Source organism: Carcharhinus amblyrhynchos, unplaced genomic scaffold (genome assembly GCF_965287045.1).
Source record: "Carcharhinus amblyrhynchos unplaced genomic scaffold, sCarAmb.v2.hapA chromosome_323, whole genome shotgun sequence".
Taxonomy (NCBI): Eukaryota; Metazoa; Chordata; class Chondrichthyes; order Carcharhiniformes; family Carcharhinidae; genus Carcharhinus; species Carcharhinus amblyrhynchos.
Genome location: NW_027650063.1, coordinates 98,397 through 115,768, shown reverse-complemented (window position 1 = coordinate 115,768; position 17,372 = coordinate 98,397). Strand labels below are relative to the sequence as shown.

General features: G+C 49.9%; 1 protein-coding gene across 3 annotated transcripts in view; it reads left to right on the top strand.

Moving 5' to 3' along the window:
- csnk2b (casein kinase 2, beta polypeptide) overlaps nucleotides 1-17,372 on the top strand; it is a 58,489-nt gene that overhangs the window by 28,940 nt on the left and 12,177 nt on the right. For all 3 annotated transcript variants that reach the window (XM_080183528.1, XM_080183527.1, XM_080183529.1), the window contains 3 exons: nucleotides 312-394; nucleotides 1,845-1,947; nucleotides 5,783-5,898. In XM_080183528.1, the coding sequence (XP_080039654.1) occupies nucleotides 323-394; nucleotides 1,845-1,947; nucleotides 5,783-5,898 (291 nt within the window). In that variant the 5' untranslated portion in view covers nucleotides 312-322. The remainder of the gene's footprint in view (nucleotides 1-311; nucleotides 395-1,844; nucleotides 1,948-5,782; nucleotides 5,899-17,372) is intronic.

Sequence of the window (17,372 nt, the reverse complement as noted above, 5' to 3'; positions counted from 1 at the left end):
TGTCGGGAATTGGCAGGGTAAATACGTGGGGTTATGGGGATGAGGTCTGGGTGGGATTATGGTCGGTGTGGTAGCCGCCTCCTGCACTGAAGGGATTTGATGACTCCCCGTGTGCAGGGGGGCCTCTCGAGACAGAGGCGAGGGGAGAATAATGAACAGGGCGGTGCAGTTTGAGGACTGGAGGAGGAGGAATTCCCAGGCACTCGCCGGGGGGGGGGTTGGAAGCAAGCTGTTGTGGGGGGGCGGTTTGGGAGCCACGAGGGAGGAGCTTTGGCTTTCCAGGTCACTCACTCACTCTCCTCCTCTTCCAGAGGATACGAAGATGAGCAGCTCGGAGGAAGTGTCGTGGATTTCCTGGTTCTGTGGCCTGCGGGGCAACGAGTTCTTCTGCGAGGTGAGTTCCTGACTGAGCCCTGTAGCTCGCCACCTGTCCAAGAATCTTCCTGACGGGGGCTGAGCTTATCCGAGGGAGCCGTCCAGGAGGCATCAGGGGATGGGTGGCTGGGAGGAGGGGCAGATTAAAATCCTGATGTTGAAGCAAGGCCATTCAAAGGCAATATCAGAAAAGTAAAGGACCATGAAACCTGGCAAACCCTCTCCCCAAAGAAAGCTGGGAGTTCATTACTAACTAAAGGCCACTGAAGGCTTTTTGAGTTTCATAGAATCCCTACAGTGCAGGAGAGGCCATTTGGCCCGTCGAGCCTGCACTGGCAACAATCCCACCCAGGCCCTATTCCTACAACCCCACATATTTACTCTGCTAATCCCTTCCAAGTCTGCAGCGACTATGCTGCCCGATTTGCAGTAAAACCCCCTACCCTTCCAGGGACCATATCCTTCCATTCCCATCCCGTTCATGTATTTATCAAGCTCCCCCCCCCCCCCCCCCACAAAAGTCACTACCGTAGCCATTTCCACTACCTTCCCCGGCAGCGAGTTTCAGGCACCCACTACTCTCCATGTAAAAAATCTGCCTCGTACATCTCCTTTAAACCTTGCCCCTCGCACCTTCAACCTGTGTCCCCTAGTAATTGACTCTTCCACCCTGGGGAAAAAGCTTCTGACTATCCACTCTGTCAATGCCTCTCATAATCTTGTAGACTTCTATCAGGTCTTTCCTCAACTTCTGTCATTCCAGTGAGAACAAACCAAGTTTCTCCAACCTCTCCTCATAGCTAATGCCCTCCATACCAGGCAACATCCTGGTAAGTCTTTCCTGTCCCCTCCACATCCTTCTGGTAGTGTGGCAACCAGAATTGAACACTATATTCCAAGTGCGGCCTCACTGGGTTCTATAAAGCAGCAACATGACTTGCCAATTTTTAAACTTAATGCTCCAGCTGATGAAGGCAAGCATGCCGTATGCCTTCTTGACTGTGTTGTCACTTTCAGTGACCTGTGTACCTGTACACCCAGATCCCCCTGCCTATCAATACTCTGAAGGATTCTGCCATTTATTGTATATTTCCTATCTGTAATAGACCTTCCAAAACACATTACAACACTGGCAGTAAGGGGCAATTTAGCATGGCCAATCCACTGAACCTGCACATCTTTGGACACCAAGGGGCAATTTAACATGGCCAAACAAACCAACTCACGCATCTTTGGAGCGTGGGAAGAAACCCACGCAGACACGGACCTAAGCCAGGAATTGAACCTGGGTCCCTGGAGCTGTGAGGCAGCAGTGCTAACCACTGTGCCACCGTGCTGCCCAATATCAAGGCTGATTTTCTCACTGGCATATTTAGTGGGTCTTGGATCATTGGTTAGTTGTGGGTGGCCATTCCCAGCCTGCCAGCAGTGTGTGCGGTCTGCTCACCCCTCTTGTTTCTCCAACCCAGGTGGACGAAGATTACATTCAGGACAAGTTCAACCTGACAGGACTGAATGAACAGGTGCCCCACTATCGCCAAGCCTTGGATATGATTCTGGATCTGGAGCCTGGTATGTTGTGACGCTGACCTTTGATGTGGGGTTGTGTGGCAGTGCGGAACAGTTCCCTTCCCGTGGTCACTCGCAGCCCTGATCCCCCGAGGTCCCTGCCTTGTGACTGTCACACCAGCCACCTTTATTCACCTCTGTGCACGTTTCCAGGGTCGGTAAGAGTTAGGGGGTGTGGTGAGATGCCTTGTTGACTAGACATGCGAGGCTGAGCCCCATGTTTCTTGAAGAAGTGCTGGGGAAGGCACTGCACCCTCTTTCCCAAACTCCAGCGATTAAATAGGGCAGATTCCGAGAATCTGATTCTAGAATTCTCCACCAAGGGTTTTATCCTGTCCACTCGGTCTCTCTCACCCTCAGGATTTTGTACATCTCTGTCAAGTCATTCCTCAGTGTTCTTTATTCCAAGGAAAATAATCCCGATCAGTCCAATCTCTTCACATTTCTCATCCTGGCCACATTCCTGTAAACCTCTGAACTCTCTCCAGAGCAGTTACTGTAATATAGTGACCAGAACTGCACACAGTACTCCAGTTGTGGCCTCACCAGTGTTTTATATAGTTCCAACATTATATCCTGACTGTTATATTCCAATCCTCTGCCAGTGAAGGAGAGCATTCGGTAGTTTTTAAGTTTATTCATTTATCAGTGTCACAATAGGCTTACATTAACACTGCAATGAAGCTCCTGTGAAAATCCCCTGGCCGCCACATTCCGCCGCTGCCTGTTCAGGTACACTGAGGGAGAATTTAGTACAGCCAATGCACCCTAACCAGCACATCTTTCGGACTGTAGGGGGAAACCAGAGCACCCGGAGGAAACCCACGCAGACAAGGGGAGAATGTGCAGACTCTGCACAGTGACCCGAGGCTGGAATCAAATCCAGGTCCCTAGCGCTGTGAGGCAGCAGAGCTAATCACTGTGACATTGCACCTTGTCTACTGCCTTTAGGGAGCTGTATGCTTGTACACTAAGTTTTTCCCCCTCTGAGTATATTTCCATTTGTTGTGGGTTCCCTGTAACTGTTTGACCTCCCCAAATGCGTTACCTCGCACTTATCTATGTTAAAATCCATCTCCCACTCCACCGAGCTGCCGATATTGTTCTGGAGATTGTAGCTATTGTACACTACTTGGCCAGTCTCCGTGCCGCCTGCAGATTGCTGTTCCACCAGGAGATGGTGCAGTTGGCTGCCGTGTGTTTACTGAGCTCCAAACTGCCACCTCTCAGTGTGGCAAATTCCGGCGTCCTGCTGCGTCTCTCCTCCGCCTGGGAACAGCAGAGCTGGAGCACGGGCTTGGCACTGCAGAGCTGTGCCCGTTTGGAATCGGATTCAGTCTGACTGAACCAGTTTCCCTCAGCATCGTGCAGCCAAGCGTCTGCTCAGGAAGCCAGTGATGTGAGGAATTCAGGGTTAACATCACTAAATGAATAATGCAGGGGCCCAGGATAACCCCCCTGGGGGGGTGGGGTACACACACATGCACACACACACCATTTCCCACCACTACCCTTCCCACCACAGCAGCTGGTGAGATTTACATCCAGTTAATTAAAGATGCTCTCCATATCAATGACTATGAAACCCATCACTAATGTCCCCTTTAGGGAAGGAAATCTGCTGTCCTTGCCCGGTCTGGCCTGTCTGTAGTAAATATGGTCGATTCTGAGCTGCCCTCTGAAAATACCCAGCTCTAACCAGTCCGTTTAAGGGCCTTTTCAGGATAGAGTGTGGTCTTGGGCATCGTTGGGAGCTTGGCACTTGTCACCCATCACTTGAGCTGACTGGTATCCATCAAGCTCACCATCGCTGGGACAGACTTTATAATTCCAGGTTCATTTATTGATTGAATTTAAATCCCCCCACCCACCCACCCACCCAGCTACCGTGCTGGGATTTGAACTTCTGTCACTCCATTAGCCTGGGCTTCAGGGTTACAAGAGTCCAGTGGTATTGACAATATGGCTCTCCCCCACTCCCCCGGCAATAGAAAATGAGTAACAACAGCTGGCATTGCTAGTGAGGCTGGTGTGCTCTTGCACTAACAGAATCCCTACAGTGCAGGAGGAGGCCATTCAGTCCATTGAGCCTGCACCAATAGCAATCCAACCCAGGCCCTATCCCCATCACTCCTTGCATTCACCCTAACTAGTCCTCCTGTGACACGAAGGGACATTTTAGCATGGTCAATCCACCTAACCCGTACATCTTTGGAGCACCCGGAGGAAACCCATGCAGACACAGGGAGAACGTGCAGACTCCGCACAGTCAGTGACCCAAGGCTGGAATTGAATCCCTGGAGCTGTGAGGCAGCAGTGCTAACCCACTGTGCCACCATCCTGGCTTTCATGCCTGTATCAGACGCTGGCATTGCCCCAAATGTTTAAAACTTTCCTGAAGATCCGAATGTGTGTAAAAAGCCAGCATGCGGTGCACTTTCAGGAAGTAACGCACATGGGTAACTGTGCTGTGTGGTTTAGAGTGGAGCGTCTGTCTCCCAGATACACAGATAGCCGTGCGTGCAGTAATGCAGCACCCTTCACCACACAACGTGCCATCTGGGCGTAGCCCTGAATTCCACCAGTGGCCAGCCAGTTCCTCTGAGCCGAGCGTGCAGCTCTCACTGTTGTCTGCGGGGTATCTGGGAGGACTGAATCTGAACTGTCCCACTCGGACACCTCGCTCCGTCATCCGGTTTGGCAACATTCCGCTCAACTGTGCTCCCCATGAGCCCCTCCACCTCGCTCCATCTCTACTTCCTCCTCCCTCCCCTGTTGTTTATCTATAAATGTGTGTGTTCTGTTAGTTGTGCAAACTGATGCTAATCGGGTCCAACCAGAGGAGGGCGTTGATTGGATGTTGTTTGAGTGCATATAAAGGGTCGTGAATGTAGCCCAATCCATCACACAAACCAGCTCCCATCCACTGACTCTGTCTACACTTCCCGCTGCCTTGGAAAAGCAGCCAGCATAATCAAGGACCCCACACACCCCGGACGTTCTCTCTTCCACCACCTTCTGTTGGAAAATGATACTAAAGTCTGAGGTCCCGTACCGACCGACTCAAGAACAGCTTCTTCCCTGCTGCTGTCAGACTTTTGAATGGACCTACCTCGCATTAAGTTGATCTTTCTCTACACCCTAGCTATGACTGTAACACTACGTTCTGCACCCTTGCCTTTCCTTCTCTATGAACAGTATGCTTTGTCTATATAGCGTGCAAGAAACAATACTTTTCATTGTATCCCAATACATGTGACAATAATAAATCACATGTAAAATGATACACAAATGGGACTAGAATGGAGTCGGGAGATGTATACCTGTAACATCTCACTCCATGAATAAATATATTCCAAGTAAAGACTGCATTTGGTTTCTTCCTTCCTTGACGAACTGGTATTATGTACAGTTCACCGCACCTACTCTTTGCACTGTAGGGGAATTCTTGAAATCCCTGTTGATTTTATTAGTGACCATCTTACATTGGTAGCCCCAGAGGTTTGGTTCCCACTTTCCCTCAACTAGTGGAAACCTCTCTCGTCGCCTCTGTACAGACCTCCTAAGGACCTTGAGTAGTTAGCCTCCCTTCTCTTTTCTGGGAGGGTGACAGCCCAGCCCTGTTCAGGCTTTCCAGGAGGAGTTAATTTGTCACCAACACGGTTTTAACTGGATTGGGATTTGGGCAACTTGTATGTTTGTTCAAACATACAAGTTGGGCGTAAATACGAATGTTTCTGTGTATGCCCTGGTCCGCTGAGAGCGGAGGGCTGTTCGCTTTGGCGTGCCGCTGTGCTTCTGCCACCCTCTCTGACTTCTCAAACGTTCCTGTTCCCAGATGAGGAGCTGGAAGACAATCCGAACCAGAGCGACCTGATCGAGCAGGCGGCCGAGATGCTGTACGGACTGATCCACGCCCGCTACATCCTCACCAACCGGGGGATTGCACAGATGGTAGGTCCGTTTGAGAGGGAGGCCTTCTGGTTAAGACATGAGGAGCTTTTTCATTGAATGTACAGAAAGCTGAGGGGTGGTGGGGGATAGGGGCATAACATTGAGGGACATGGTTAGAGTAGGGAGCAGCGGTTCCCTTTGGTTGAGGGGTCAATCACGAGGGGGCAGGAGACTGAGAGGATTTGAGAAACTTTCCAAACAGAGTCACGGAGGTTTACAGCATGGAAACAGGCCCTTCGGCCCAACTTGTCCATGCTGCCCCTTTTTTAATCACTATGCAACTCCCAATTGCCCACGTTTGGCCCATGTCCCTCTATACCCATCTTATGCTTTTTAAAAGACAGAATTGTACCCGTCTCTACTACTACCACTCTGGTATCTTGTTCCAGGCATTCACCAACCCTCTGTGTGAAAAATTGCCCCTCTGGACACTTCTGTATCTCTCCCTTTCACTTTAAACTATACCCTCTAGCTTTAGACTCCCCTACCTTTGGGAAAAGATATTGACTATCTAGCTGATCTGTGCCCCTCATTATTTTATAGACCCCTATAAGATCACCTCTAACCCTCCTACGCTCCAAAGGAAAAAGTCCCAGTTTTTCCAGCCTCCTTATAACTCAATCCATCAAGCCCCGGTAGTATCCAGTAAATCTCTACTGTACTCTTTCTAGTTTAATAATATCCTTATTATATTAGAGTGCTGGGAATCTGGAATGCACTGCCTGGGAGGGTAGTGGAGACCAGAAACCTTACAACCTTTAAGAAATATTTGGATGGGCACTTGAAATATCATAACGTCAAAGGATTTGAGACAAGTGCAGGAAGATGGGATCAGCGCGGCTTTAGTAGTAGTTTATTGACAGTACAGGCTCGATGGGCCGAAGGGCCTTCTCTCCCTCTGCTCTGTGCATTGGTAACCAAGGCTGGAGACTGCAGTGGAAAGCTTGATACGGACAATGGGTTAATGTTCTGGGTGGGACTTCCTTGGAGTCTGTCAATGGCAACGTGTTGCTAGCATTATGTCTGAATTGGGAAGTAAGCCAAGATAATGTTTGTCAGCCTCTCTCCCTCCCCCCCCCCCCCCCCCGTACCACAGTCCCTGTGGGTAGGAGGTGGAAAGGGAGTACTGCCCCTCACTGAGACAAATGGAGCAAGACAGTTTGAGAAGTCAATCTCCTACATGTGTAAACTTGCCCACTCAACCTTGTTTCCTTTGTTGAGAATTGGCCAGGACAATTGTTTGAAGCCAGAGCAGTATCGTGTACGCTGAAACTTCCCAGCGGGGGAGACTGGTGACCCACCCTGGCACCGTCTACGAGAGAGAGAGGTCTGAGGCACTGTGGCTTTTGTAGCGTTCAGGGAGGCGATGGCCTAGTGGTATTATCATTAGATTATCATAGAATCCCTATAGTGCAGAGGGAGGCCATTCAGCCCATCGAGTCTGCACTGACCACAGTCCCACCCAGGCCCTATCCCCGTCACCCCACATACCCATCCTCCTGACATAAAGGGGCAATTTATCATGGCCAATCAACCTAACCTGCACGTCTTTGGACTGTAGGAGGAGACACGGAGAACGTGCAAACTCCACACAGACAGTGACCCGAGGCAGAGTTGAACCAGGGTCCCTAGTGCTGTGAGGCTGCAGTACTAACCACTGTGTTGCCTCAATCCAGTAACTCAGCTAACATTCTGGGGACCCTGTGTTCGATCGTACCATGACAGATAGTGGAATTTGAATTCAGTAAAAAAAAATCTCTGGAATTGAGGGTCTCTTGATCATCGAATCCCTACAGTGCAGGAGGAGGCTGATTGACTCATGGAGTCTGCGTGATCACAATCCCAGCCAGGGCCCTATTCCTGTAACCTCATACATTTACCCTGCTAATTCCCCCCTAAAAATAGGGTGAATTTAGCCTGGCCAATCAAGCTAACCCCCACATTGTCTAAGGAGAGGAATGATTTAGACATTTGATTTGGGTGGGAGAGGATGAAATATTAGATACAATGCGCTGAGAGCAGAAGGACTGACATTCTTTAAATCACTGAATGAACTGTGTCCCTCAGATAGAAGCAAAATACTGCAGATGCTGGAAAAGCTGAGTGGGCGGCAACTGTGGAAAGAGAAACGAGTTCATGTTTTGAGTGGGTTAGGATTATATTCACTGGAGTTTAGAAGAGTGAGAGGGGATCTGATAGAAACTTATAAAATTCTAACAGGGTTAGACAGGGTAGATTCAGAAAGAACATTCCCAATGGTGGGGGGAGCCCAGAATTAGGGGTCATAGAGAGTAAGGGGTAAACCTTTTAGAACTGAGGTGAAGAGAAATGTCTTCACCCAGAGGCTGGGGAATGTGTGGAATAGTGTAGTAGATGTTGTCCGCATGGATTTCAGATAAGGTCCCACATGGCAGGTTGGTCAGAAAAGTGAGATCCGGTGGGATAAAGAGGGGGAGATGGCAGATTGGTCCAACAGTGGCCCAGTGGTTAGCACTGCTGCCTCACAGCGGCTCAAGACTGTCAGACTTTTGAATGGACCTACCTCGCACTAAATTGATCTTTCCCTAGCTATGACTATAACACTACATTCTGTGCACTCTCGTTTCCTTCTCTATGAATGGTACATTTTGTTTGTATAGCACGCAAGAACCAAGAGGAGGTTTACTAGGCTGATGCTGGAGTTGAGGGGGTTGAGCTATGAGGAGAGGCTGAATAAACTAGGCTTGTACTCGTTAGAGTTTAGAAGAATGAGGGGAGATCTCATTGAGACGTATAAGATGATGAATGGGATGGATAGGATAGAGGTGGAGAGACTCTTCCCGCTCAGAAAGGACAGTAGGACTAGGGGGCACAGCCTCAAGATAAAGGGGGGGGCGGTTTAGAACGGAGTTGAGGAGGAACTTCTTCACTCAAAGGGTGGTGAATCTCTGGAATTCTCTGCCCGTTGAAGTGGCGGAGGCTACCTCGCTAAATATTTTTAAGACACGGGTTGATGGGTTTTTGATAAGCGAGGGGATTAAGGGTTATGGGGAGAGGGCGGGAAAGTGGAACTGAGCCACAACAGATCAGCCATGATCTTATTGAATGGCGGGGCAGGCTCGAAGGGCTAGATGGCCTACTCCTGCTCCTATTTCTTATGTTCTTATGTTCTTGAATCAAATCAGGGACCTGGGTTTGACTCCGGCCTCAGGTGACTGTCTGTGTGGAGTCTGCACATTGTCCCCGTGTCTGCGTGGGTTTCCTCCCACAGTCCAAGGATGTGCGAGTTAGGTGGATTGGCCATGATAGATTGCGCCTTAGTGTTAGGGAAATTAGCAGGTGGGGTTGTGGGGATAGGGTCTGGGTGGGATCGTGATTGGTGCAGGCTCGATGGACAGAATGGCCTCTTTGCACTGTAGGATTTTATGATGCTAGAAAATTGGCTCAGTGACAGTTAACAAAGGTTGCTGGATGTTTTTTATTGAAAGGAAGTCAGTTCCTGGTGGTGTTTATTCTGTGAAGTTCAGTGTACTGTTTAATGATTTAGAATGAAATGTGGGAGGCATGATTGGGAAATTTACAGATGGCACAGTAATTGCTATCATTCTGGAGTTGACAGCTGTCCTCCTCATGAACTCAGCCAAAGGTTTGCTGGGAAACAGCAAATGGAATTTAATCTGGAAAAGAGTGAGGGAATACATTCGAGCAAAGCAAAATGAAGCAAGGGGAATACTCTGTAAACGGGGTGATAGTGGGAGAGGAAGGGGGAGACCTTGGAGCTTCCTGAAGGACAGGTGGACAGAAAGCATCTGGAATGTTTCCCTTTACTGGGCGAGGTTTGAACACACAAGTGGGGCTGTCATGTTGGAAATGTATGAAATGCTGGTGAGACCACAGCTGGAATTTTGTTCTTGTACCACACTACAGGGAGGACATAGTTACTGTGGAGAGGCAGAGGAGGTTCCCGGGAATGTTGCCAGGGTGAGAAAACTGCAGCCGCCAGGAGAGATTGGATAGGCTGGGCTTGCTTTCCTTCGGAGGCTGTGGGGGCAAATTAATGGAGGCGGACAGAGCTCTGTGGGGAGACAGTAAAGACCTGTTTTCTCCCTGAACAGAGAGATCGTGGGGGGGGGGGCGAGGGGCACAGATTCGAGGAGGGTTAGAGAGGATTCACCCAGAGGCTGGTGGGTGTCTGGTATTCGCTGCCTGTGGTGGGTTTTGAAGGACTGAAAGAAGCAGAGTTAAGTGAGGGGATGTTCAGCACTGCAGGCTGTGAAGGTAGGTGGCCCACTTGCCCGTGCTACTGGCCGGTGTGATTGGTCTGATGTGGCTGTATTCCACTGCAAAGGCCCTGTTGAGGAAAGGTTGGGAACAAAGGAATGCACCAAGCTACCTGGTTAGTGTTGGAGGCAACAGCCCTCAGCTCATGTGAACAGAGCTGGAGTTACACACACACGAGCAATGGGAAAACAGTCTCCTGACGTGTTTGGTTTTGAGCTATCTCCTGCCTCAGCGTCCTTCTGTCCAAGTCTCGCAATCTTTCTTTTTCACTGTCACCTGCAGTGATGTCTTGGCCTCTGTGTTTGCCCTCGCAGAGGAATCCTGCTCCTAGTTCCATATGGCCCCGTGTTTAATATTCCCAATTTTATACTGGAATTCCCCATTCCCACCCTGATATCTCGCTGCTTCCCTCCAGCCCGACTGTGGGACAGTGCGGGGAAAGACTGAGGCGGAGAATCAAGCCAGTGATCTGTGATTCTGTGGTAGTGGGATTGCAGGGCAGAGCAGGGCCAAATGGCCTGCCTTCCTTTAACCAGTGATGGCTGTACCTTGGGCATTGGGAGACCAAGCTCTGCAATTCCCTCAACTCAGCCCCAAACCCCCTCTAGCTTTCCCCCTCCCCCCGGTTCGCACTCGCTTGCTCATATGCGCACATCCTCTCTCATTACAGCCCATCCTTTTGACTAAACATTTAGCGCCCCCCCCCCCCCCCCCCCCCCCCACCTCGGCCAATATTTCTCTCTTTGACCCAATGTCCACGCAGCTCTGCGAATGACTGAAGTTCTTTCCTCTCCTCCATCCCTGGAGGATTGAGTGAGTCTCGGTGAGAGCCAGGGAGCGTGACAATGTTATTGAGAGGTATCTGGGTGTGACTGAATGAGCTTTCTGATGTTTATGGTGTGTGACAGGGTGGGTAAAATCAACACTCGCAAAAACTATTATGTGCTGGGAACCTTGCCACGAATCATTCGACAGTCGAGTGGTAAGACAGGTTCTTTCTAGTTTGTATATCCCAGAGTTGCTCAGGCCTGATGAATCCGGTGTGAATGGAGGAATCAGACTACCTGTCTAACTCCTTTAAAAAAGACACAACATTTCAGCAGCCTGTCTTAGCTGCCGAACCCTGTATTGTGAAATTTCAACTCCCCGCCACTATCTGTAAGTCAAACATTGTTGAACGGAAGAATGAGAGAAAGAGCAGCCACTTTTTAAAGGCATATTCCACACTAGACGTGAACTGCACTGGGAGCCCTGTGCTGAGAGGTGGGGGGGTGGAGGGTGTGGAGATACCTGCTTGTAAAACGCTGTGTTAAAATAGTCTATTGCTGCAACTGCTTCCCTGTGTCTATCCACTTGCTGTCCTGGTCCTGCTATCCCTTGAGCCTCGCTCTCTCTCTCTCTCTTTGTCCCCAGACAGGCCCCGAAGCAGTTGCTTACACGTTGACAGCCTGTGTGTGAGCTCCTTGCGGAATGGACACAGTGACACAGTGGTTAGTACTGCTGCCTCACAGCGCCAGCTTAAAAGTTTTAAAGTTTATTTATTGGTGTCACAAGTAGGTTACCCTGAAAATCCCCCAGTCGCCACACTCTGGCGCCTGTTCAGGTAGACTGAGGAAGAATTTAGCACAGCCAATGCTCCCTAACCAGGACATCTTTCGAACTGTGGGAGGAAACTGGAGCACCTGGAAGAAACCCATGCAGACACAGGGAGAATGTGCAAACTCCGTACACACAGTGACTCAAGCTGGGAATGGAACCCAGGTCCCTGGCTCTGTGAGGCAGCAGTGCTAACCCACTGTGTCACCGGCAATGGAACCCAGGTCCCTGGCGCTGTGAGGCAGCAGTGCTAACCCACTGTGTCACCCCTGGGTTCGTCCTGCCAGGGATCTGGGTTTGATTCCTGGCTTGGGTCATAAGAACATAAGAAATAGGAGCAAGAGTAGGCCATCTAGCCCCTCGAGCCTGCCTCGCCATTCAATAAGATCATGGCTGATCTGTCATGTGGCTGAATGTGGCTCAGTTCCACATTCCCCATAACCCTTAATCCCCTCTCTCATCAAAAACCCATCAACCCGCGTCTTAAAAATATTTAGCGAGGTAGCCTCCACCACTTCAACGGGCAGAGAATTCCAGAGATTCACCACCCTTTGAGTGAAGAAGTTCCTCCTCAACTCCGTTCTAAACCACCCCCCCTTTATCCTGAGGCTGTGCCCCCTAGTCCTACTGTCCTTTCTGAGCGGGAAGAGTCTCTCCACCTCTATCCTATCCATCCCATTCAACATCTTATACGTCTCAATGAGATCTCCCCTCATTCTTCTAAACTCTAACGAGTACAAGCCTAGTTTATTCAGCCTCTCCTCATAGTTCAACCCCCTCAACTCCGGAATCAGCCTAGTAAACCTCCTCTGCACTCCCTCCAAGGCCAAAATATCCTTGCGTAAGTGCGGCGACCAAAACTGCACACAGTACTCCAGCTGCGGCCTCACCAGTGCCCTGTACAGCTGCAGCAAGACCTCCCTACTTTTATATTCAATCCCCCTCGCTATGAAGGCCAGCATCCCATTTGCCTTCCTGACCACCTGCTGCACCTGCAGGCTGGGTTTTTGCGACTCATGCACAAGGACTCCGAGGTCCCTCTGTACCGTCGCATGCTGCAGTTTTTCGCCACGTAAGTAATAGTCCTTCCGACCATTATTCCTACCAAAGTGGACAACCTCACATTTGCCAACATTAAATTCGATTTGCCAGCCTATCTAGATCCTTCTGCAGACTCTCCACACCCTCCGCACAATTTGCCATTCCACCAATCTTGGTGTCATCAGCAAATTTCGACACCATACATTCGGTTCCCTCCTCCAGATCATCTATATAAACGGTGAATAGCTGAGGCCCCAGCACCGACCCCTGGGGCACTCCACTAGTCACCAACCGCCAATCCGAATAGCACCCATTGACCCCCACTCTCTGCCTCCTATTTGACAGCCAATCCTCTATCCACGCTAACACCCTATCTCCAACTCCATGCCCCCTTACCTTCTGTAATAACCTCTTGTGAGGTACCTTGTCAAACGCCTTCTGAAAATCAAGAAAGACCACATCCACCGGCTCTCCTCTATCCACTGCCCTAGACACATCCTCATAGAACTCCAATAAATTTGTCAGACACGACTTCCCCTTAATGAAACCGTGCTGCGTCTGCTCTACCAAACAATTCTCCTCAAGATGCCTCGCTATTTTCTCCTTGATCACGGATTCTAACATTTTTCCTACAACAGACGTTAAACTAACCGGCCTATAATTCCCCACCTTTTGCCTGCTACCCTTCTTAAACAACGGCGTAACATTAGCCGTTTTCCAATCTTCCGGCACTTCCCGGAATCCAGCAACATTTGGAAAATAATCACCAAGGCATCCACTATCACCTCCGCCGTTTCCTTCAGAACCGTTGGATGCATTCCATCCGGTCCTGGGGACTTGTCCACAATCAGTCCCTCCAGTCTGTCGAGCACCACCTCTCTAGTAACAATAATGTCATTCAGGCCCTCCACTCCTACCATCTTTCCATCTCTAACACCCGGCAAATTATTCACGTCCTCCTCCGTGAAGACCGAAACAAAAAAGTTATTCAGGGCCTCAGCCATTTCCCCATCCCCTACCACCAAGTCCTGCCTCCCATCCTCTAAGGGTCCAACGTTCACTCCCGGGTCACTCTCTGTGCGGAGTCTACACGTCCTCCCCATGTCTGCGTGGGTTTCCTCCGGGTGCTCCGCTTTCCTCCCATTTCCGAGAGACATGCTGGTTAGGGTGAATTGGCCGTGCTGAATTCTCCCTTAGTGTAACCTGGACAGGCCCCGAGTGTGGCGACTCGGGGATTTTCACAGTAACTTCATTGTGGTGTTAATGTAAGCCTTATTTGTGACGCTAATAAATAAACTTCACAACTGGAATGAGGCCAGCATCACCCCCAGCGGTGGGGCCACAGAGTTGTCTCCCACCAATACCCTCCCCTCTTTCCCCCCTCCACTTTAGGATTGATTGCGAAGCAGCCCCACCCTGTCCCAGAGCAGGATGACTCTCTGCTTCGCTCGTTTAAAGCAAAGCGATTTGGATACTGCATACCACTATTTGCATAGTTGCAGCAAAACATTTGCAAACAGCAAACTGGCCTCTTCTTTGTATGGGAAGACACGAATGACGGGAACGTGAAGCCATGAAGCTGAGATATTCACAAAGTGACTGAGATCTGTGTGTGTGTCCAAACAAGGAGCAGAATTGGCCATTCATTCCCTCAGGTCTGCCCCACTGTTCAGTTTATTAGTGTCACAAGGAAATCTAATTGAAACTTACAGAATACTGTATAGAATGGCCTTGTATAGAATGGACGTGGAGAGGATGTTTCCACCAGTGGGAGAGACTAGAACTCGAGGGCATGGCCTCAGAGTGAAGGGACACTCCTTTAAAACTGAGATGAGGAAGAATTTCTTCAGCCAGAGAGTGGTGTATCTGTGGAACCCATTGCCACAGAGGAGGCAGGCTCCATTGAGCCTGTTTAAGACAGAGGTAGATAGGTTCTTGATTAATAAGGGGATTTGGGGGGAAGGCAGGAGAACAGGGATGAGAAAAATCTCAGCCATGGTGGGCTGGATTGTGTTCCTGTGTCTTATGGTCTGAAATTGCCTGACATCAACACTGCAATGAAGTTTCTGAATGAAGATCACAACTGATTGATACAATTAGCAACCTCAGATCCCCCACGCTCCGGCACCTGTTCAGGTACACTGAGGGAGAATTTCGCACACTCAATGCACCCTAACCAGCACGTCTGAAAGATTTGATGGTTGGGTGCATTGACCCTGCTAAACTGTGGGAGGATACCCACACAGACACGGGGAGAACGTGCAAACTCTGCACAATGAGCCAAGCCAGGAATTGAACGCGGCTCCCTGACGCTATGAAGTAGCAGTGTGAACCACTGTGCCGCCCTACCTACCAACATGAGGCAGAAATCTTGTCTAGTTAGTACCGAGGCAGGTTGAGAAGGCCACTGGGTTTCTGCTTTAACAAAGAAGAAAGAACAAAACCAGCCCGGGAAACAGGCCCTTCGGCCCAACGAGCCCGCACCGCCATCTCAACACCACCAGTCCCCCTCTCTACCCACGACCCCTGTCTAATGTTTTATGGCCATCCAGATTGAGGGAAACTGATTTAGGGACAATTTATTCCTGCCAATCAGCCTAACAGCACATCTTTGGGGTGTGGGAGGAAACCGGAGCACCCGGAGAAAACCCACGCAAGCGCGGGGAGAGTGCGCAAACTCCCACAGACACCGGCCCAAATCCATGTGTCTGCACGGCAATCAGTGATAGTCACTGAGCTGTCGTCTTGCCCAGTATCTGGTCCAGTTTAGGCACACACTAACGACATGAAGCACTAGGCCAATCTCGAACAACCAAGAGCAGCCCCAGTACGACCCATCGTGTGTATGCCCCTCGTTGGACACGAGGTGGACCGACTTAAAACCTGTGCCGACTTTACCCCAGTGCCGGCCAGCGAGATGATTTGTGAGGCTTTGGCCCACAGGACTGAATGCTGGAGAAATGTCAGCAGTGAGTGGAACGATCATCCGTTTACTTACTGCAGGTGGAGATTGATGGGAAGAGACCGCAGCACTATTTGTACTTCAGGTGCCACCTAGGAAACAGCAGTCAACATTGCTGTAAATGAGGGCATATTAACCTGACTATACCCAGTCCTTATTCTTCTCTCCCTCGCTCTCTCTGTCTCCCTCTCTCTCTCTCTCTCTCTCTCTGCTCTCTCTGTCTCTCTCCTCCTCCCCACACGCAAAAGGGATTTGCCGTAGAGCTGATTTAGCAGCACCTCGGTGGCCTTCCGCCTTTCAACCTGTAACTCAAACCAAAAACGGCGGAAACACCCAGCAGGCTGTGCACCCCCGCCGCACAGACAGTGACCCAAGGCCAGGAATTGAACCTGGCTCCCTCGCACTGTGCGACAGCAGTGCTATCAGTTGTGCTATCATGCCTCCCAGGTTAGCACTGATGTCTCATGGCACCAGGGACCCAGGTTCGATTCTGGCCTTGAGTGACTGTGTGGAGTCTGCAAGTTCTCCCTGTGTCTGCGTGGGTTTCCTCCGGGTGCTCCTGTTTCCTTCCACAGTCTGAAAGACATGCTGGTTAGATGCATTGACCATGCTAAATTGCCACTTAGTATCCAAAAACGCGCAGGTTAGGTGGATTGGCCATTCTGAATTTTTGATTTTTTTTAATTGCCACATGTATTTAGTATACAATGAAAAATATTGTTTCTTGCGCGCTATACCGTTTGTAGAGGAGGAAAGGAGAGGGTGGAGAATGTAGTGTTACAATCATAGCAAGGGTGCAGAGAAAGACCAACATAATGCGAGGTAGGTCCATTCAAAAGTCTGAATGCAGCAGGGAAGAAGCTGTTCTTGAGTCGGTTGGTACGTGACTTGAGGCTGATTCCAGCAAGTACGGAGTGGATGGGAAGCTCTTCAACCTGAGACTTCAAGCTATTACCAAGGTGAAGAAGACTGTCCTGAGAGATTTCCTCTTTGCCAATGACTGCGCCCTGTATGCTGGCTCAGCCAGAGATGCAAGTCAGTATGGACAAATTTTCCATGGCTTGTGACAACTTTGGACTCACCATCAACATTAAAAAGACTGAAGTCATGGACCAGCCTGCTCCTCATGTACCGTACACAACTCATAATCACAACCAAAGGGTAGAAACTACAGGCAGTGGACCAGTTCACTTATCTTGGCAGCACCCTCTCCCAAGCAGTGACTATTGATACAGAAGTTAACTGCAGAACAGCAAAGGCAAGTTCTGCTTTCGGTAGACTGCGCTCCACTGTATGGGAACGTCGAGGAATCAGCCCAGCAACAAAACTGAAGGTCTACAGCACCGCGGTACTCACTACCCTCCTGTATGCCTGTGAAATGTGGACTGTGTATCGGAAGGCATGCAAGACAGCTCAATCATTTCCACATGACTTGTCTTTGCAGAATATTATGCATCAGATGGCAAGACAAAGTACCAGGCATTGAAGTTCTCTCTAGAGCAAGTCTACCATCAGTCCACACACTGCTGATGAGAGCGCAGACCCGGTGGGCAGGTCATGTCATCCGTATGTCAGACGAGCGCAGACCCAAGCAGCTCCTTTATGGGGAACTCTC